Source organism: Pseudorca crassidens, chromosome 8 (genome assembly GCF_039906515.1).
Source record: "Pseudorca crassidens isolate mPseCra1 chromosome 8, mPseCra1.hap1, whole genome shotgun sequence".
Taxonomy (NCBI): domain Eukaryota; kingdom Metazoa; phylum Chordata; class Mammalia; order Artiodactyla; family Delphinidae; genus Pseudorca; species Pseudorca crassidens.
Genome location: NC_090303.1, coordinates 11,714,807 through 11,737,681, shown reverse-complemented (window position 1 = coordinate 11,737,681; position 22,875 = coordinate 11,714,807). Strand labels below are relative to the sequence as shown.

General features: G+C 41.3%; 1 protein-coding gene across 1 annotated transcript in view; it reads left to right on the top strand.

Annotated features, from left to right (window-relative positions):
• The first annotated feature begins 18,151 nt into the window (after positions 1-18,151).
• Positions 18,152-22,875, top strand: part of STK17A (serine/threonine kinase 17a) — a 38,193-nt gene continuing 33,469 nt past the window's right edge. The window contains exon 1 of the mRNA XM_067745829.1: positions 18,152-18,503. Within this exon, the coding sequence (XP_067601930.1) occupies positions 18,304-18,503 (200 nt within the window). The 5' untranslated portion in view covers positions 18,152-18,303. The remainder of the gene's footprint in view (positions 18,504-22,875) is intronic.

Here is a 22,875-nt window from a genome sequence, read left to right as displayed (position 1 = left end):
GAAGCCCTAGAGCTATTTTTAGTAAGAGTGTATTACCTTTGATTGGGAGACAAATAAGAACAATAAATAAGAGAATACTTATGCTTCCATTAGAAAAATGCTTCAAAAATACTATGAAATATTTATGATAATTTCATGGATATCCCATTTTATTCTATCATATGAAGGTGATAATCCTAAAAACAGAAATGGATTCTGCAGGATCAGGAGAAGTACTATAAAGCTACTAATTTCTTTGTCATCCCTATGTCTATAAGTTGACCGTGGTTGTGAAAATTTTTTACTGCTATCACGATTGTCATGCAATGAGAAAATTAAGAAAAAGTGATATATGATTTGTTGGCAGGCTTTATGCAGAATCTCAATCTTTTTCTCTTCTAATACATGACCATGTGTGCTTTAACAGTAAGTGCATTTGTGTGGCCAGCCCACGAGCTGGACCTTCCAGAACAGTTCTCATGTTACATCTGTGGCACCATCAGTCTGTGTGTCAAACCATGTGTCCCAAATTTGGGTTCAGAAAATTTCTCAGTTCCCACAAATGTTTTCCCAGTCAAGATGAAACACTTTCACATGAAAGTAGTTAGAACTTTACATAACAAATGTGGTGCTTTATTATTATTATTATGTACTTCAGTGTTCATTCTTAAAACTACTGCAATACTATATCATCAAAATCTGGGATGGATGTTCCAGCTATCGTAAAGTCCAAAAGAGAAAGTGTTATTTCCTTGTTAGTGACATGTAGTCCCTTTGTTCTAGTGGAAAAAAAGGTGCCTAGAGGTAATATTTAGAGTAAATATTGTTCCATTAACCTACTTCCTGAAGCTTCCAAGTTACCTAAGGAAATGTCTATAACGATTTTGTTCAAAGTCTTTGTTTTAGTCAATAGCAGGAGAAGTCCTTGTTCTTGGGTTGATTTTGCTTATATTGACAAGAGAAATGTCACGTAATACTCAGGCCGAGCTTTCTCTTCCATCCTGCCACCTTCAAGGAATGTCAATAAACACTTTGGTATGGCATTGTGTGTGCTCCTTATTGCAAAGAGAAGGCTAGGGTCATGCATAACAGTTTGCATCACGCTCATGCTGGGTGTACGCAATGAAACAACACAGAAGACTACCAGCTGCTACGGTAAGTACTCCCCGGGAAGATTATTTATCAAAAAAGCGTAAGTACTGTGCTCACAAGTCCACAAATAAAGGGACAGCTTTTGTAACAAGTTCCTGGTGTATGCCTATGAGAACGGCACACAAACTATGGGATTTTGTGAGTGTGCTTTATATCAAATCAAGCATACACTGGCTTGTTGAATTCCTCCCTGTTTGAGATGCTTCTACAAAGGCTTCAGGCCACAGCCTGACACACTCTAGGCAAAAGTGTTGAGTCCAATGGCACATACCGTGATTGCCAATAACACAGTGATATTCTCTCCTTACCTCCTTCCAAGTCTCAAAAAGAAAACCATGTGGCTCTCACTGGGTGGTCAGAAGCTGATTTATTCTTTGAGGAAAAATATGTTATTATTAGAAAAGAAGTATGTGTAGAATTGAGAGAAGGAAAAACCTGAGAAGTCTCACTATTGCATTTTTATACCCGTGTTGGGTTTATGTGAGACTCATTTCAAACTGAAAATAATTTTTCTCTTAGATATAAGAAAAAAAAATGATCTTAGACCATAATTGACAAAGAGGAATAGATGATATTATCTTGTGTTTTAATCTGATCATTCTGAACTCAAAATTAAATTTCAGATCTCCTGATTTCTATGGCCATACTTTTCCAATACACCGTGCTGACCACTCATGAATTATATACTGTAAAAAAAAAAAAATTGACATGTATAGCTTATATTCAAGATGTGACTTAAATATGTTTATAGAGGATTATTCTCTAGCAGAATAAATGAAGGGAGTTATGGAAAGCCAGGCGAACCTTTATCAGTGCCGCAGGAATCATCACGTTTGTAGCTGGGAACAGGCCCTTAGGTACTTTTGTCTGACTAGTTTATCTTGGAAACAAGGAATCTGAGACCAGGAGAGGTCATTTGCTCAAGCCACTAAGCTTTATCTTGGGGACAGAAGGTATGCCCTGTCACAGAATATCCCTTGGGGTCCTGGGCCTCTGGACCTGGCATAACTATTGGGAAATTTGCCAGGAGGGTAGAAGAAATGGAACCAAGATCCACCTGGGGTACCATAGGGGAGGCCAGGAATCCACAGCCAGTGTGTATTCACCCTCTGTATGAGTTTGCTGTATGACAAAGTATAGTATAACAAAGGACTACAAAGGGAGTGGCTTCAACACAGCTAGGAGTCCGAGATCGAGGTGATGGTGGGGTTGGTTCCTTCTGAGGCTGAGAGAGAGAATTTGTTCCCTCCCTCTCTTCCAGATTCCAGTGGTTTGCTGGCAGTCTTTGGCGTCCCTTGGCTTGGAGATCTCTGCTTTCATCCTCGGGTAATGTTCTTGCCTTCTGTGTGTTTGTGTGTGTCTGTGTGTCTGTGTTCAAATGTCCCCTTTATATAAGGACACCAGTCATATTGCCTTAGAACCCACCCTGTGATCTCATTTTGTAACTTGATTACCTTTATAAAGACCCTAACTCCAAACAAGGTCACATTCTGAGGTACCGGAAGTTAGGGCTCCAACCAGCTTCTTTGGAGGATACAATTCAATCCATGCCATCCTCCTTCCTGCCACAGTAATCAGTGTCATCAGCCCCAACAGTAATAGTAATAATAATAAAAGCTATCATATTTAGAACCACACGATTCACCACAAATTTACCGAAGGCTTTTTAATTGCAATAATAATCATCATGGAAGGAATAAAATTGTTACCTATAAGTTACTGCTATTTAAAATAGTTTAATATAATCAACTATATTTCAATAAAGAAAATTTTTAAATAAAAATAAATGACTAAGTTCTATTATATTAGTCCCTTCCCAGCTAAATTCTTATTGTTTTTGCTTTTCTCAAAAGTAAACATTAAAACATTTTTATCATTTTGCAGTATTTAAATAAAATAGAAATACCTTATCTATAATAAAAAATAAAATAGATTAATATAGTAAATCAATAATTAATATTACAGGAAATTCCCTGGTGGTCCAGTGGTTAGGACTTTGTACTTTCACTGCTGATGACCTGGGTTCAATCCCTGGTCGGGGAACTAAGATCCTTCAAGCCTCACAACATGGACAAAAAATAAATAAATTAAAAAAATAAAAGATCCACTTTTTTAAAAAAACTAAAATTATAGTATCTGTTTAATCAATGGATTAATGAAGATGACTGGGACCACAGTAAATTTTTCACCACTTAAAAAAAAGAACTGGAGCTTTTCATGTATTGGGTTGGCCAAAATGTTCATTCCGTTTTTTCCGTAAGATGGCTCTAGTAGCACTTAGCTGTCTTTAACTTCATTCGAAACCATGTTGTTAGATTGTATGTGACAGCCATCATATCAGCGTGCATTTCAAAAAAGACATCAAAATCGGTGAATTTTTGTGTAGCCATTTTAATCTTGAAGATGGAAGCAACATTTTTGGCATATTATGCTTTATTATTTCAAGAAAGGTAAAAACACAACTGAAACACACAAAAAGATTTCTGCAACGTATGGAGAAGGTGCTGTGACTGATCGAACGTGTCAAAAGTGGTTTGCGAAGTTTCATGCTGGAGATTTCTTGCTGGAGATGATGCTCCACGGTCGGGTAGACCAGTTGAAGTTGATAGCGATCAAACTGAGACGTTAATTGAGAACAATCAACGTTATACCACGCGGGAGATAGCTAACGTAGTCAAAATATCCAGATCAAGCATTGAAAATCATTTACACCAGCTTGGTTATGTTCATCGTTTTAATGTTTGGGTTCCACCTAAGTTAAGTGAGAAAAACCTTCTTGACCGTATTTCCACACGCGATTCTCTACTTAAACGTAATGAAAACGTTCCATTTTTAAAACAAATTGTGACGGGCGATGAAAAGTGGATACTGTACAACAGTGTGGAATGGAAGAGATCGTGGTGCCAGTGAAATGAACCACCACCAACCACAGCAAAGGCCAGTCTTCATCCAAAGAAGGTGATGTTGTGTATGTGGTGGGATTGGAAGGGAGTCCTCTATTATGAGCTCCTTCCGGAAAACCAAACTATTAATTCCAACAAGCACCGCTCCCAGTTAGACCAACTGAAAGCAGCACTTGACGAAAAACGTCCAGAATTAGCCAACAGAAAATGCCTAACCTTCCGTCAGGATAACGCAAGACTGCATGTTTCTCTGATGACCAGGCAAAAACTGTTACAGCTTGGCTGGGGAGTTCTGATTCATCCACCGTATTGACCAGACATTAGAACTTCGGATTTCCATTTATTTCGGTCTTCACAAAATTCTCTTAATGGAAAAAATTTCAATTCTCTGGAAGACTGTAAAAGGCACCTGGAACAGTTCTTTGCTCAAAAAGATTAAAAGTTTTGGGAAGACGGAACTATGAAGTTGCCTGAAAAAATGGCAGAAGGTAGTGGAACAAAAGGGTGAATACGTTGTTCGATAAAGTTCTTGGTGAAAATGAAAAATGTGTCTTTTATTTTTACTTAAAAACTGAAGGCACTTTTTGGCCAACCCAGTATTGCCTTAGCTACATTTATATCCCCATCTAAAGCTGAAAAAAAAAAAAAAAAAAAAAAAAAAACCCTGAAACATAGAGAAGTTAATTTACCCAAAGTAAATGTATGGCCAAGATTTGAACAAGGAGCTTGGCTCCAGGGTCCAAGCACTCAACCACCACTACCCACCACCTTCATTCCTTTAAGCATTTTTTGAATACTTATTACATGCTGGGTCCTGTGCTTAGGAGTCTTTGCCCTCAGGGAGTCCATCGTCCAGCAAATAACACTGCATTCTTCCCCTTCATTTGAGATTTGGCCCCTGTTTTTAATATGCATAGTCCCTCTCCCATTCCCCACCCCAGCCCCAGAGTAAGATGTGATGTCCTTGTAAAATAATAATAATAAATAAGCAAAATGCTATGGGGAAAGGGAACAGAAGCCATTGGCTCCGCTGGAGAGGAAAGTCAGACAGAAATGTGTTTATAATGGCGGCAGGATTTGAGCATGTATAAAATTGGGGAAAATAATTTAGGTTTATCACCGAGAGGGAAACATGTTCTTCCTGAAACGGTAAACAGAGAAGGGCCTAGAAGTGAGTAAATCAGCCTTAAAACCTTCGCATCTTGAAGAGCTGGGAGAACATAGAGATTTTTTTAATGTCTGGGAACTCTGAGTGAGTTAGTGTTAAAACGTGTTTCATTAGCCATCTTCTATATGCCCAAGAACTTGTATTTCTTTTCCATTTAATTTTCATTTTATTCCAAGGAGTGTATGTTATAGAGTTTTCTTTTTGCCTTTATAGTTACATAATTCCTATTACTTTTTTTTAATTGAAGTATACTTGATTTACAATGTTGTGTTACCTGTTATTTTTTAAATGTAATAAAAATTGGGTCACGACTTTTATCCAAACTTTTATATTTGCCCATAAAAAGAGATTCTCTTCTTTCAAGCTTATTCCTTTGGTGGAAAAAATTAAATAACAGTGGGGACTATCTCTTTTCTAAGATTATAGTAGATCATAAAATGGAATTCATCACCCCTGCCTATAGCCACACCCTTTTCCACACTCCTAACTCTGCTGTCACCTCCTACTGGGATCTCAGCATTCTGACCTACCTGCTTTGGCCAACATACTGCAAGCAGACGCTTCTAAAGTATTTGCACAATTGAGCTTGACTTCTCTCTCTTGCTGCTCTCCTGTCGTGAGGAGTGCATGCCCAGTGTAAGAGGAGGATGAGAAACAGGGGGAGCCCAGCTGAGACCAGGCTAGATCAACCAACAGCCAGTTGACCCCCAGGTATTAGGGCAAACTCAGCCACGATCATGAAAGCCACCCAGCCAAACTCCAGCTGAGACATGGTTACATGCCAGTGATAGTTTATGATTGTTGTACATTGTTATGGTGGCAATAGATAACTGATTCGAAGACCATTAGGCATCCTTTCCTTTCTGGGATAACTTTTGAAACCAAGCATTGAAAGTTTGGCTTAACCTTACTATGCATGGTGGCCACTGTTTAATTTAAATTAATAATGATGCTGACGCGAGAAGAGAAATTGGCGTATTTATATGAGCTCATCGACAAAAAATTATAAAATACGTGAGGAACTGCCAGATAGAATGAACAAGGGGAAACTGAAATACTACTGCAATCTAAAAGAGGCATAAAGTAAGTACTTCGAAATGTTCAGACAGAGAAGAAATAAAATATGTAAATCAGGGATGGCAGATTATAAACTTTGAAAAAGCAGGTATGAAGAGAACAATACTGTGTCTTTGCTTTTTTGTTTGTTTGTGTGTCTTTTGCTGGAACAAGCCACTTGAACTCTTTAAGTATTTAACATATGAAAAAGTGTAGCAGCTCATGGTACTTGAAAGATATAGCTTCTAAAATAAGTGAATCTATATTTTTCATATATTGGTTTATAAAATGTAGTTTTGTCATAATTATATGGTACAAACAAATATTGCTCAGTTGATATTTATTCTGTAGATTAAACTATTAGGTTGAGATAAGAACGCGGGACTTCTACCCTGAGAACGCTGAGCCCCAGCTTCCAAAACGTTGATGTGTAGGTGCTTAATCAATGTCATTCAAATTTGTTTTTGTTATAAGAAGTATAGTTTGTTTCCTTGGTATAGAAACACACATAAATATGATTCGGTTTGTTAATTATTGTTATTAATTTGTTTTGGTCAATTTTATAAATAATTTATAAATCAAAATTCTTTGAATTTGTAATTCAGTAAGCTTCGTTTATTTTGAGGCTATGTATTATGTGTATATAAGTTAATGATGGTTGGGTCTCCTTGGTGACTTGTTTATTTTACAAATATGTAGTGACTGTCTTACCCCCCAACAATATTAACCTAAAATTCTTTTGTCTTCATTTTTAAGAGTTATTAAGGATTTTATGGGTATCCACATCCTACCTATTGTGTAGATACCCATAAAAACCTTTACCCAACAAGCAGAAAATATGCATCCTTTCCAAGCACAAAAGCATTTCCTAAATAAATAAATAAGACTATAGACAATGTCTCAATAAATGCCGAAGAAGCCATAGTCCCACATTCTCTGACCACAATGCAACGTAATTAGAAGCGAAGAGTTTTAAAAATTATTTACCACAGGATTATAAGAAAACACTAGATACTCACGACTCATGAATATCGCTAAAACATCTCTTAGACTTTATATCCAACTGGCCCATGAACATCTCTATTCACTGGGCTGAAAAACAGATCAAACTTGTATCAGTTAAGGTTTTGCTCAGGGAAGTAGAGTCACTCTGAATGATACAGAATAAGGACTTTATAATAGGGCCGGACCTTGCACAGCTGTGGGGCTGGTGAATAAACCTATTGAAGCTTTTGCAGACAATGGTTGGTCTGAATCAGGAAGAGAAGCCGGATCTGCAGCAGGGGAGAACCAGGACAAAGGAGGCTCACAAGGATGAACTGAAACCCATGAGAACAAACTAGAAGCTGCCTCAAGCATGTTGGTGACCTGTTGAAAGTGACGGCTACTTTCATGATGGAGCTACACACATACCTGACCCAGGATTCAGAGAAACTGCAAAAAGAGATCCTTCTCTCAAGCTCTTCATCTCATCCACCAGCAATGCTTGCTGGACCTACCTGGAGAGAATTTCCATTGCTTTTCACCAATTCCATTGCCACCTCCCTTAGTCCAACCCACAGTGATTTCTCATCTGTATTAGTGTCACAGTCTCCTAGCTGGCCTTCCTGGATCCAATTCACCACCCTCCAGTCTATCCTCCACACTGTAGCGAGAATAATCTGTATAAAACGTGTTAAATCACAACACTCCCCAGATCAAGCCCTCCAATGGTTTCCCATCCGTGTATAGATCCCTACCTGACATGCCTCTGGCTGCTTTGCTTATCTCTGACCTCTCTCTCCCAGCCACACACCCAAACACCCTAGAGCCTTTGCAGTCATGATTTGCTCTGCTTGGAATTCTCTTTCCCTGTGTGTCTGCGAGGTTCTCTCCCTCTCTCCATTTAGGTCGCTCTCCATCTTTCACCTTCCCAGAGAGGCTTTTTCTGTTCAACAAATCTGAAGTAGAGTCTTCAGACCCTCCCAATCTCATTTTCTTGTTTCATGTTTTTTTATTACTACTTATCTCTACCTGACGTATCTCTATTTGTTTATTGTGCCTCCTCCGTAAGAATGTAAATTCCAGAGAAGCAGGGATGTTGTTTTGTTTACCCTTATAACACCAAGGCCTAAAACAGCTCTGGCTAAATACCAATGTCATGAATTAATTTAGTTAATTAATCAAATTTAATTAATCACTGGATATTTCTTGAATAAATGAATGAATTTCATACAGGGTATAAAAAATTAATAAGAGTTTCCGGTTCCTCATGTAAGGAGCTTGTAAGTCATCACTTCGTCCTAACAACTCATAAAAAGCAGAAACAGACTGAAAGCTCAACTCTTCTTGGCTCCATAAGACAGGGGAAGACACAGGGCCAACCGGGGCCCGCAAGACTGGAGAGACAGACGGACACATACAGGGAGTCTTGGCTTATCGGAGCAGAGACCCTCAGAAATTGCCACAGGAGCCAGTGCTGGAGGAGGAAACGCTGAACTGTCATCGAGCAATTGCTGGAAACTCAATGGGAACAAATCTGAGAGTTAAAAACTCCAGGAGGACCCCACAATCATAGGGAGGTCTCCACAATCTTGTGAGACTTATTTCCAGTTCAACCAGCTTCCCACAGCAAATATCAGAGAAAAATACCCTCAAGCTTCTGGCAGGGAGTGGGGAAAAGGAACCATTCCCAAACATGCCAGAGCACTTGGTTCTTCTTAACAAGGCCAGCCTACAGGGGAAACTAGTTAAACAGACCCTAACCCGCTGGGGTCTTTCCAGAGCCTAACTGACTTCAGAAAAGGGAAATACCAAACTCCAGCTTACTCTAGTCATACTCTCCCACCTAAGGAGGGAGAAGAAAACTGAGCAACACTTGTGAAGTTCACAGTCCAGAGGCACAGGCTCACTAAAACACTGAGACCTGATCATGGGACTGTAGACTGCTTCCCCTTGCCCCACACCTCACCACCACGTGACTAAAGGCCCATTTACAGCACTTCTTTTTACACCACCTCATGTCTAGTTATCAAGAAAAAAATTACTAGACATACTAGAAGAAAAAAAAACCCAAAAACCCTATTTGAAGAGACAAAGCAAGCATTAGAACCAGACATGGCAAGGGCGTTGGAATTACCAGACTGGGAAGTTAAAACAACTATGGTTACTATGCTAAGGGTCTAATGGATAAAGTAGACAACAGACAAGAACAGATGAGCAATGTAAGCAGACGAAAATCCTAAGACAGAACGAAAAAGAAATGCTAGAGATCAAACACAATGTAACAGAAATGAAGAATGGCTTTTATGGGCTGATTAATAGACTAGATGTGCTGAGGAAAGAATCTCTGAAATTGAGGATATCTCCATAGTAACCCCCTAAACTGAAAAGCAAAGAGAACAAAGACCAGAAAAAGCTAAACAATATCCAGGGTCTGTGGGACAACTAAAAAAGATGTCACGTGTGTAATGGCAACACCAGAAGGAGAAGGGAAAAAGGAATAGAAGACATATTTGAAACAGTGATGACTATAAAGTTTCCCGCAATTTCATATCAGACCAAACCACAGATCCAAGGAGTTCAGAGAACCAAAGCAGGATAAATGCAAATAAATAAATAAATTACACTTAGGCATATCATTTTGAAATTACAGAAAACCAAAGATAAAAGATCCTGGAAGTAGCCAGAAGGAAAAAACACCTTAACTATAGAGGAACAATAATAAGAATTACATCCAATTTCTCCTCAGAAATTAAGAGTAGAGTGAAATGTTTGAAGTGGTGACAGAAAAAACTCCACCAACCTAGAATTCTGTACCCTGCAAATTATCCTTCAAAAGTGAAGGAGAAGGGCTTCCGCGGTGGCACAGTGGTTAAGAATCCGCCTGCCAATGTAGGGCACACGGTTCCGAGCCCTGGTCCGGGAAGATCCCACATGCCACGGAGCAACTAAGCTCGTGTGCCACAACTACTGAGCCTGTGTTCTAGAGTCTGCGAGCCACAACTACTGAGCCCGCATGCTGCAACTACTGAAGCCCGTGTGCCCTAGAGCCCATGCTCCGCAACAGGAGAAGCCACCGCAATGAAAAGGCCATGCACCGCAACAAAGAGTAGCCCCCACTCACCACAACTAGAGAACGCCCGCGCGCGCAGCAGCGAAGACCCAACACAGCCAAAAATAAGTAAATAAAATAAATTTTTTTAAAAAAGTGAAGGAGGAAAAAAAATTCTCAGACAAACAAAAACTGAGGGAATTTGTTGCCAGTAGACTGTCTTGAACGAAATGTTAAAAGAAAGGCTTTAGGGCTTCCCTGATGGCGCAGTGGTTAAGAATCCACCTGCCAATTCAGGGGACATGGATTCGAGCCCTGGTCCGGGAAGATCCCACATGCCGCGGAGCAACTAAGCCCGTGCGCCACAACTACTGAGCCCATGTGCCACAACTATTGAAGCCACGCGCCTAGAGCCCGTGCTCTGCAACAAGAGAAGCCACCGCAATGAGAAGCCCATGCACCACAAAGAAGAGTAGCCCCCACTCGCCACAACCAGAGAAAGCCCGTGTGCAGCAACGAAGAACAAACACAGCCAAAAATAAATAAATAAATCTAAAAAAAAAAAAAGGCTTTAGAGGAAAGGAAAATAATATAGGTCAGGAACTCAGAACTGTATAAAGAAAGGACAAGCATTGAAGGACAAATAAGTGAAGGTTAAAGTCAAGTCCACAGAGGAACAGGGCCACTTCTGTTCCACAGCTGGGACCATGGTCAGCAGGCCTGCCAGTGGTGCACAAGCCTGTCTTCTCAAGGTGACCCTCCTCAGTCCTTGGCTCCACTGGGGTTTCACAACCTCCTTCCTGGATCCCAGGAAATGTGGGCTGGGAACCTCACACTCCACCATACTGCCATTACCACACTGTCTTGATTGCTATAGCTTTATAGTTTGTCTTGAAGTTTGGTAGTGTCAGCCCTCTGACTTTGTTCTTTTCCTTCAATATTGCGTTAGCTATTCTGAGTCTTTTGCATCTCCATATGAACTTTAGAATCAGCTTGTCAGTATCCACGAGATACTTCATTGGGATTTCGATTGGGATTGTGTTTAATCTACAGATCAAGATGGTGGTATTTTGGGGCCTCAAGAAAGTACAGGTAAATTTTTAAAAACAGTACCTAGAATACATTAGGGAATTTATAAATGTTATTTCTGGCTGAACCACCTTATCTTGCATAGGAAACAGAATTTAGGAATTAAAGCATTCCTATGTCAGGCCAGTAAAGGCCAGTCCAGTACAAAATAATTACTTCTGTGTTTCCAGAGTCTTCGCAGAATATAAAAGACTGACCTTTACTCTCATTTCCCAAGAGGAGATCACCAGAAATGATTTTGTGAGTGTGCCCATTAATCTTGTTTTCTACTCTGTATCTTCAGACCTCAGAACTGTAAATCATAGAAACTAAACCTAGAGTCCACTATAAGATTGATTTTTTTCCCCTTTTATTTTCTAGAGCTCATGTGGTTATTTCCTCTAGGCATCTTCTTCATGAGTGTTTAAATGAGAAGTTAGGAGACGGGATTCTAGGCTCCTGTGCTGCTGATGCTTCCTTAGATGTGTAGGCTCTTTTGATGATGCTGTTTTCTCGTGCTCAAAGATTTCCATCAATCTGTTATGTATTTCGCATAATAATAATTCAAAACTCCAAACATTACAGTCGATGAAATACCAATTATATTACATTTTCAACCAATCTGAAGTGGATCCACATTTTCTCTCTTGAGCTGATATGCTCCTTTTAGAGTTTGCACTGTAAAACACAGAATTGCAGAGAATTTCATTCAATTCATGAAAATATTTGTTATGCTTTTCATTAGCTCGTCTACATTTATTAAGATATTTAGTTTTCTTGGGCTTCCCTGGTGGCGCAGTGGTTGAGGGTCCACCTGCCGATGCAGGGGACACAGGTTCGTGCCCCGGTCCAGGAAGATCCCACATGCCGCGAAGCGGCTGGGCCCGTGAGCCGTGGCCGCTGAGCCTGCGCGTCCGGAGCCTGTGCTCTGCAACGGGAGAGCCCACAGCAGTGAGAGGCCCGCGTACCGGAAAAAAAAAAAGAAAAAGAAAAAGATATTTAGTTTTCTTAATTGATAAACACCTCAGAAGTCATATAGAAAATTTTAACCTGGGAATTGAGTTGCCCATTTATCAATATTTCAAAGTGTGTTAGCTGATCATTTCATTAGATTCCACAACATTCACTGAACAGCTATTGAATGACATGCTGTAGCTGCTTCACTTGTGTTCTCTCAGATCCATGTGCTTTCAAATCTGAACCCTCACATGTGTGTAAATTTGTATTTAGTTTCACAATAAATCTCCCCAAAGTTATCTTTTATAACTCTGGTAGAACAATTGTCATTCTCTCACATGTCAACCTGATTTAGAAAGGCTAGATGACAAAGGAAAAGAGAGAAGAGATGACCCTAGTGAGTTGCCCCTTCCTAAGCTAAATTATGAAAAATGGTCATTGAAAGGTTAGAGTCCAGTCTTACATTTGACCTAAATGCTAATTTTGGCACCCAAATGAGAAGTACAAATCCATCTTCTTTAACAGCAGAAGTCAAAGGAAATTATGTTGTTTATCTGAAATGCTGATCTCAAACGCATATTCATCCTCAGAGAGCTTAGATCTGTAACTTACACATAATTTCCCAGACAGTGCTCTGGTATTTCATAATCGAAGTTTGGACGTACAACAAGCTTCAATTTGAAGTAGGAGAAAGAGAATGTGATTTAATTCCCCATCAGTAGATGGAAAGTTAGGATCAGCTGGGTAGGTGTGAGTTGTGTTTAAAATAGTGGCATGGACATATATACACTACCAAATGTAAAATAGATAGCTAGTGGGAAGCAGCCGCATAGCACAGGGGGGTGGGATAGGGAGGGTGGGAGGGAGACGCAAGAGAGAGGGGATATGGGGGTGTGTGTATACATATAGCTGATTCACTTTGTTATACAGCAGCGACTAACACAACCATGTAAAGCAATTGTACTCCAACAAAGATGTTAAAAGTAATAATAATAACCATAGTCCATGCCTGGATGGCAGGACTATGGAATGTTTATTTTAAAAACAAAGCTTAAAATTCTTTTCACTTAGTTTAGTTATAGAAGTAATATATAATCATCTAAAGACATTGGAAATACAAAATATAAAAGAAAATTACTCAACAATAGTCACATACCTCAAAAAGAATCACTATTAGAGTGCTAATGCCATGTCAACTCTTTTCAACGCACTTTAAAAGTATACTATACAATAGAAACAATTTCGAATCGTTGTTTTTTTATAGCTATCATTGCAAAACAAGTATAAGGCAGTGTGATTAATCCGTTGAAACTATTGCATAATGACCTATCAAGTAAATATATCATAATTCATTTAATTATTTCCTACAGAGAGACACTTAGAGTGTTGCATATTCAATTCAACCACATTTATTCATCAATATTTATGGAGTTTCACTTATATACACTGAGATACAGAAATAAATGGCCTCTGTCCTCTCTAACTAGGAAAATAGAGAATTATACACTTAGAACGCAGTTTGATAAAGATAAGTTCAGGTTGATATGGAAGCAGGGAGGCCAGACTCTTACCTGGTAGAATGAGGTTAGATACCCTATAGAAAGTGATATCTGAGTTCTTGGAAAAGTGCAGAAAAACACAGATTAGAACAAAAGAAGGAAAAAAAAGCACTTATGTTTTTATTCTTCCTGTCTTTCCATCCATCATCACTAGTGATGGGCATTGAATTACCTTAAAATGTTTTGCTAATTTGACTTGCAAAAATGGAACCCCATTGGTTAATTATTTTTTAATTTTTTAAACATCTTTATTGGAGTATAATTGCTTTACAATGGTGTGTTAGTTTCTGCTGTATAACAAAGTGAATCAGTTATACATATACATATATCCCCATATCCCCTCCCTCTTGCGTCTCCCTCCCACCCTCCCTATCCCACCCCTCTAGGTGGTCACAAAGCACCGAGCTGATCTCCCTGTGTTATGCAGCTGCTTCCCACTAGCTATCTATTTTACATTCGGTAGTATATATAAGTCCATGCCACTCTCTCACTTCGTCCCAGCTTACCCTTCCCCCTCCCCATATCCTCTAGTCCATTCCCTAGTAGGTCTGTGTCTTTATTCCCGTCTTACCCCTAGGTTCTTCATGACCTTTTTTTTTTTTTTCCCTTAGGTTCCATATATATGTGTTAGTGTACGGTATTTGTTTTTCTCTTTCTGACTTACTTCACTCTGTATGACAGACTCTAGGTCCAACCACCTCACTACAAATAGTTCAACTTCATTTCTTTTTATGGCCCCATTGGTTAATTTATAATTTCGTTGACTTCTAGCAAATTTAAACATTTGATATGAGTTTATTATATTTGTCCCTTTAAAAATTGCTTTCTATTTTCTTATTCTATACAGTTCCTATTTTATTTATATCTAGCCACGGCTTAGTCCCTTCATTCTTCTGCATCCCTTCAGACATCTGCACAATGTTATCTGGGATTATTTTCTATCTACCTAAAAAACTCCTTTTAGAATTTCCTTTAATGTAGGTCAGCTGATGATCTTAATGTTTGTCATAAAAATGCCTGTATTTTACTTTCAATTTTGAAGAGTATTTTTTACTGGGTAGTATATAATCTAGATCGGCAGCTAATTTCTTCTAGTATTTTGAAGCTATCTGAAGGTCTTTAGGCTTCCAATTTGTCTTTGAGAATAAGCTCTTGATCTTACTGTTGCTCTATTGCAGGTAATATATCTGCTTCCTGTGCCTATTTTTTTTGAAGATTTTTCTCTTTGTCTTTAATTCTCAGTAGTCTACTGTGATCTGCCTAGGTATGGTTTTCTTTGCTTGAAATCTGCTGATATCCACAATGTTTCTTGATTCTGTGAGTTGTTGTCTTTCATTAGTTTTGAAAAATCCCTGGCCACTATCCTTTACACTAGTGCTTCTTTTTCTCTCTCCCCTCTCCTTCTGATGCTTCAATTACATGTGTGTTAGAACATTTTAACACATACCTTACATGCTTTACAGTAAGTCCCCTACACACGAACCTTCAAGTTGCGAACTTTCAAAGATGCAAACGTGCGTTCACATGTCCAGTCACGTAAGTTAGTTCACCTGTCTGGCATACGTTGTCATGTGTGTGCATCCTCTACAAGTGGTTGTGCTTTTGTGTACTTTACTGTACAGTACTGTATAAACTACAATAGTACAGTATCTTTATTTCAAGCTCAGGATGTCCAGGAGCAAGTGTAAAAGCAACAGTGCTGTAGCTGGTACTGCTGAGATTCACGACTCAGGAAACGGCAAGGGGATTTTCTTTATTTGAGGAGGCGCTGTTAGTTTTTGAGGCACAGGACCCAAACGTAGAACGGTACACGAAGGTTGCAGCAGCCATTCAGAATGCAATCCAGTGCTACCATGTCATCTGTGATGAGAAAAAAAGAGCTACTACCCAGACATCACTGGATTGTTTTTTCAAGAGGATAGATACAATTGAATCCAGCAAGGAACCTGAACCTATGCCATCAACATCAGGCATGAGTGAAATTGCAGCTTGCCCTCCGTCTCCTATTGCTGGCGATCCTGCAGCTCTACCATCTCCCACCTCCTCTCGCTCCTCCAGTCAGTAACTCTTCTTGCCTGTTCACTTGATGTCAGTCCCTGGATGCCAGCTGTTGTACTGTACTACTGTACTTTTCAAGGTACTGTACTGTAAGATTAAAATGTTTTCTTTATGTTTTGTTTTTTATGTATTATTTGTGTGAAAAGCATTATAAGCCTATTACAGTATACTACGATGTAGCCGATTGTGTTAGTTGGGTACCTAGGCTAACTTTGTTGGACTTAGGAACAAATTGGACTTATGAACCCGCTCTCGGAACTGAATTCGTTCATATGTAGGAGACTTACTATATTCTGTTTTCTGAACATTATGTCCTCTTATCTCGTGTTTCATTTTGCATAATTTTTGACCTATTAAGTTCACTAATCAGGTTCACTAATTTTTTCTTAAGTTGTATCAAATCTGTTATTAAACCCGTCCCTATTCAGTCATAGTTTTAGTTTGTGGGGTTCCCCCCCCAATTCTACAAAGTCCATTTTATTCTTCTTTGGAGTTCTCAGTTCTATGCTGAAATTCTCTATCTTGTCATTTAATTTCTTGAAGATATTAAACAGAATTATTCAAAAAGCTGTCTTTAAGATTCAGTATCTGGATCTCCTGCTTGCTTATTTCTGTTTTCTGCCTTTTCCTCTCAGTGTTTAAGATAATTCTTTTCGTGTGCCCCTTTTAAAAATTTTAAAAGTGCCAGACATTGGGTATGAAATGCTGTACAGATAATGTGTGGCTCTGGATGGTTGTGTTTTTCTCCAGAGGGGATTTACTATCGAGTTTTGAAGCTGTTCTTCAGTCCTTGGGAGGGCTGGTCTATTTCCTTTTTACCAATGCTCCTAGGATGTAGCACTCTGGGGTGCCAACTGCAAGTCTAGTGTGTTTACCAGCTCTTTCTCCTTAGTAGATCCTAAACTCCAATTTTTCATCTCCCCAGCCTGGTGAGATGCCTAAAGTCCTACTTATTTTCTCACCCTTTCAGTCATTGCTTTGGAATTATCAAATGCCTCATGGGAAAGTGGTGTCATTCTGGGCTGCCCTTCTTTCCAGGATCTTAGTCACCCGAGTTCTTGCTGCTTTTGAAACTCTCTGATGTTTCAAGTAGAGGACTGTTTTAAATTTTTTTCTAATATTTCTCAGTGAGAGTATTGATCACAAGTAGACTAGCTCATCATCGCAAAACTCTAAGCAGAGCAGTGACATGATCTGATTTAGATTTTAAAAAGATCACTCTGGTTCCCTTGAAAATAAACTGTGTGGAATTGGGGAGGAAGCAGGATGGAAGCAGGTAATCCAGTTAGCGAGCTATCACAATAATCCAGACAAGAGATAATGCTAATTGTGGTAATGTGGAAGAGAAGTGATCAGATTCTGGATATATTTTGAAGGTAAAGCCAAGAGGATTTACTTGTAAATTGGATGAAGGTATGAGAGAAAGAGGAGTCAGTACTGACGCCAAGGTTTTTGCCCTGAACCACTAGAAGGATGGAGTTCCATTTACCGAGGTGGGGAAACTGGGCAGGAGTGCATTTGTGAAGGATGATCAGGACCTGACTTTTGCTCGTTACGTTTGAGATGCTAATTTGGCATCTAAATGGTGATGCCAAGTGTATACTTGAATATATGAGTCCGAAGTTCAGAGAATGGTTGGAAGCTGTAGTCATGAGCATACGAATATTATTAAAGACACAAGACCGGATGAGAGCACCTCGAAAGTTAAATATAGAGAAGACTGCACACAGTATAATAGTGCCTGTTTCATAGGGCTGGTGTGAGAGCTTAAAAATATTTATCCACCTCTTGCCTCCACGTCCTCCTCTCAACGTGGGAAGGAACCAGCTGCCCCCGGGCAGCTTCCGCGTGCTGTACAGCAGCCCTGATCTGAGTCTCATCGCCCCTCCTGACCCGCCCAAGGGAAGGGATCGTGAAGCTCTGGCTGGCAGCTCCTACGCCTTTCATTAACGGAGGGCTCAGGTTTCCAACTCTCAGATGCTCAACAGGTGCGTAACTGGCTGATGCAGTGGGTCCTCCAGCCAGAAGGGTGGTGCTGTTGGTCGCCTGCAGACTGCTCAGGCCCACCCCGAGGCCGCCCGCCAGGCTGCACCTTCTCCCCCTCGGCTGCAGAGGGCGCGCGTGAGGCACGCGGCGCTCCGGCCCCGCGGAAGCTCAGCGAGGGCCGAGGGGAGGGGCGGGGCCGAGCGTGGGGCGGGACCGGACGGCTGGGAGGCGGGGGCCGGGAGGCAGCCGGCGGCACTCTGTGCGCGGCGCAGGGGAGAGCGGTTGACCTCCTCAGACGTTCTCGAGGCAGCTGGAGGCGGGACCGTGACCCGCTGGCAGCTCGGAGCTAGCCGGGCGGCCGGAGCTAAAGAGCGCCCGAGCGCCATGATTCCTCTGGAGAGGCCGAGCAGCGGCGGCTCTTCCCCGGCCCCCGCCCCCGGCTCGGGTCGAGTCGGCCGGGGTCTGACCACGCCGCGCCGGCTGCCGCCCCCGCCCCGCGGGCTGCTGACGGAGATCCGCACCGCGGTGTGCACCGAGCCCTTCCAGGATGCCTACAGCCTGAGCCCGGGCCGGGCGCTGGGCAGGTGAGGCGGACGAGGGCCGGGCGGGCGGGGAGCAGATAAGTGCGGGAGGCCGGCGGGGGCAGATAGCGCGCCGGAACCGGGCACAGACCTGGGTGCGGGCGGCGATTAGGGCGGCAGGGCCCCCAGGCCACCCTTGCGCGCGCCGCGTCCCCCGAGCCGGCGCGCTCCGCCGGCGTGTGCTGTACCCTGGGTAGCGGCCGTGAGAAAGTCTCCCGCGCGGGTCCCCGAGAACCTTGACCCCTTCCTCTGCTCCGGGCCTTTTCGGCCTCTGTGGTCCTTGGCTCGGTAACTTAACGAGACGGCGTGGGAACCACGCTGCGAACCTTTACCCGCGGCGGCGAGTCTGAAGCCAGAGCAGAGGTGTGAAGGCAGCTCTGGTTTTGCCCCTGGAGCTTGTGGGTTCCTGCTTCTCCCTCTGCGGCTGTGACAGAGCAGAGAGCAGAACGCCGAGCGTGACAGCTTCCTTTGCACCAGCGCTGGGCGAACTTCTGTCCGCCGCCTCCTGCTGGCTTCGGTTGCGGTTTCTTGGGTTTGTGCTGCTTTCGTTCTGAAATGAGGTCCCTGCGCCTTTTAAGTTCATATCGGTTTCACTTGTAGGCTCCGGGCCCTCGTCTGACTTTCTCTGCTGAAAACCGGCCCTTGCCTTCTCTTCCCCTCCCCACTCTTGCTTTGTAGCGGTCGGGAGGGCTTAGAACTCGGTCTCTTTTTCAAATTGCACAAGGTGAAGGCTGTTTGGATCCTTTACATCTTGTACGTTGAAGAGGGGTCCAAGAGTGTGATAGGGGTTTGGGGACCGACTCCCTTTTTCCTTAAGAATAGTTTGGAGAAGTTGTCAAAAGCACAGGCTTTGGGGCCAGACCCGAGCTCAGATCCCCACTCTGCTTGCTCTGTGTGCCTTTGGACGGTGACATAGACTCCCCAGCCTCTCGTTTCGCACCCGTAAAATCAGCGTAGTGACAGTGTCTCCGTCAGGGGTGTCGTGAAGATGCGGTGGCTGTAAAGCACAATTCACTGGGCCTGGTACATAGCACATGGTTGCAAAAGCGCAGCATGTTGTAATGGGTAACAGCCTTCACCTGGGGCTCTTGGAAAAAGAAGTCCTCGTAACAGTGATTACAATGTTAAAAACAAGCTGCCTTACAAATATTAAGGTAACTTTTAGAAATAGTTTTTTTGGCAAGGAAACCTACCTTAAAAGTGTCTCATTTATTCCAAATGTTACAAGGAGAAACATCTTTCTGGGACAAGATTTACTTCACTATGCTAGGCACTAATTAACTGCATCTGTGCACACTTTATGACAAAGGAAGAGGTAGGCAGCTACTGACTCATGTAGGTATTCTAATTGGTCAAAATTCCAGACATTCTGAAGTTACCCTGATTTCTTGAAGAAGGAAAACTAGGACTCTCCGTTGTTTGGTTGTCTGGCTTCATTCCACAAAATGAGAACATATTACAAAACTGAAATGTCTTCAGGTGGCAAGCACTGTCTTGTAGACTTTGCAATAAATGATTTAATCTGAAAAAAAATTGATTTGCGCCCTACCAACTGTGTGACAATTCCTCCGGGAATGTTTCAACGTTCATTTTACCCTCTCTATTATAAAATTAGCTTGCCTGTAAAGTGTTTGTTTGAAGGTTGTGATGTCTTGTACATATCTCTTATATAAATTTCTTTACATAAGTAATAATTCCTGAAGCAGCAGAACAATGCAGTTAGATAGATACTTGATATAAGAGCCTAAAACTGACAAAGAAAACGAATGTATTTGTTTCTTTTTGGTTCTCTTTTCATCACGGAGAAGTGTAATGCAGTGTTCAAGAACACGGACTTTGGAGTCAGACAGTGGAGTCTTGGCCCTTTACTTACTAGTTACATGTACTTGAGTAAGTTACCTAACCATTGATAGCCTCATAGAGTTGTTGAGAGAACTAAATAAATTAAAAACATCTGTAGCATAAAGGCTGTACTTAGCTTCCGGGGTGCACTCAAAAAATGCAATTCATTGTGTAGCTCAGTGAATGTAACCAAAAGGCAAAAACAGGAAAATGTGCACGACCTCAAAATACTTTTCGTCTGTTGCAAAAGTAATAAAACCTCATTCCAAAAGACAAGAGAACTGTTCAGAAGTCTCAGGAAGTAAAAGCTCTGTTTTGTGTTAGAAGCTCTCTTTGTTTAAGGTTTATAAGTTTTGCCTGTGTGTTGTAGTTTTGACATAATGAAGTGTGTTTATGTGTATTCCTTTCTGTAGTAAGATAGAAAAGTTGCATCTTTTTCCAACTGTTAACTCTGGTTGCATTTCTGATAGAACGAGTCGATCTCATGCTGATACAGAACTTAAAAATTACTCATGCTGTATTTTAACGATGTGGTATGAAAAACAAAGATCTATTCATTTTGTTCTATGGCCTTTCATTTAGTTGAGAATGTTGAAGAGGTGTGAAGAGCTAACTGTTCAAACACAGAAACTGAGTTCTTTTGGGAGTTCCCAATTTATCTTACAGAAATATAAAGCTTTCAGTGAAATGGTTGTTTGGAGAAAACATTTTAAATGGTCGATACTGATTCCATAGTAATGAAAGTATGTAATGTTGATTATTTTAAGAAATGTCACATTTCTTTCATATCTCCAGTAGAGTCCATGGCAACCTAAATATGGGTAAATATATGATGTAAAATTTGCTTTTATTGCTGGAAGCTTGACTTATTATTCCTGAGACTTGTTACCTTTCTCTGAGGCAGGACAGGTGCCAGTGGAAACCACAGTAATGACGCAAGGCGCAGGAGCCATGACCTTGAGTTCTGAGAATTTTTTTCAAAGTGTTGACTTCTCGAGTTCTAACCGATAGTGTAGGAACAGAAAAATGTTTCTAGGAATTTTAAATTATACTAATTCCACATCAAATGATTTGCCTAGTCCTCAACTTGAGCATTTTTTGACATACTCATACATTTTATCTTAAGAAAAAAGAGATCTTTAAAGCCAAAAGAACATCTTTTGTTTTTTATATTATTACATACTCATAGTTGATATTTCCTGTGGGGGGAAAAAAGGTATAAATATGAGTTCTCTGCTGGAACGGGTCCTTCATAAATGTATAGGGGCCATACAGTTTTACAGGTGCTTTCACTTGCATGATCTCATTTACTTCTCATCACAAGCAGGTTTGGGAAGTCCCATCTTTCAGATGAGAAAATCAAGACACAGGTAGATTGAGTCTTGTGAGAATCACCTGAGCTGGGACTCTGAAATCACTTCCATTTATACCACAGATGTTTCTCAAAGAACAATCCTAGCCTGTCTTGTGGCTAAAGCACTTTCCCATCGTTTTTATGAGAGGACAGGTTAATGAGTTCCAAATTGGAACAAACCCTGCCCAGCTTCGGTGTCATATGCTTCCCTCCCCGGTTCCACCTGGGTCCTTGGGCTCTTGAATCAATAGCAATGGATAAGAGGCCAGAGGAGCATTCCAGGCAAGGCTTTACTGGGACTCCGTGCTGCAGCACGAGGGAAGGAAAACAAGAAGCAGGTGCCCTTACTCGTTCCCCAAAGTGGATGGGCGGAGCTGGTCCCTTCAGTGGGGTGAGGGTGGGGGCCGGTGGCTGGGTCGGGCTGGAGGGGAGGCTTCGGTGATCTGCGCACCCCCTTGCTGGTGCTGTGTGCAGGGATCGCGTGCAGCCCCCCGCTTTTGCTCGCAGCTTCTCAGAAGTGGCAGTTGGCCTGAGGCCTTTTTGTATCTTATTGTTCATAATTGACCGCACCTGCGCATGCGTGCAGTTCTTAGTCCCTTAGAGTTTCTTTGTCTATGGCTCGAGGAGATGTTTGTCTAGGTGCAAGCACTCAGGTGAAGGGTCCCAGGTCCCAGCCTGTCTCAGCTGGGCCTTATGGTGGACAGGGACGTCCTATCTCATTATCCTCAGAGTGGTTGGGAGTAACAGGAACAAGGAAGGATTTTTATCAGAGAATTAGAGGATGTTCGAGCTGAAGGGGATGCACAGGTGGATGTGTTTCAGGAGGTGGGTGTCCTTTACCTAGATTTCTGTCTGTAGGTGATGGCTTCAGGTTTAGTACCTTACAGCTACTTAAGCATATGTCATAAATTGTAAGCTGTAGTTTCTTTAGAAATAAAGACCCTTGTTAAACAATACTATCCATGTAGAAATTGCACCTTGTTTAGGAAAACTGTTATTTAAGATTTCTTGGCAGTTTAAAATTAGTTTGAAAAATATTTCCAGTTTTGGATAATCCAATATTTTTGGATGGGTAAAAACAGTTGGCTGTGTTTGTGATTCAGCAGCAGACGTTACTTAGGAAATATGGCTCCTGCTCTAAGGCAGATGCTTCATTAAGTCAACTGTTTTAATTTTGAG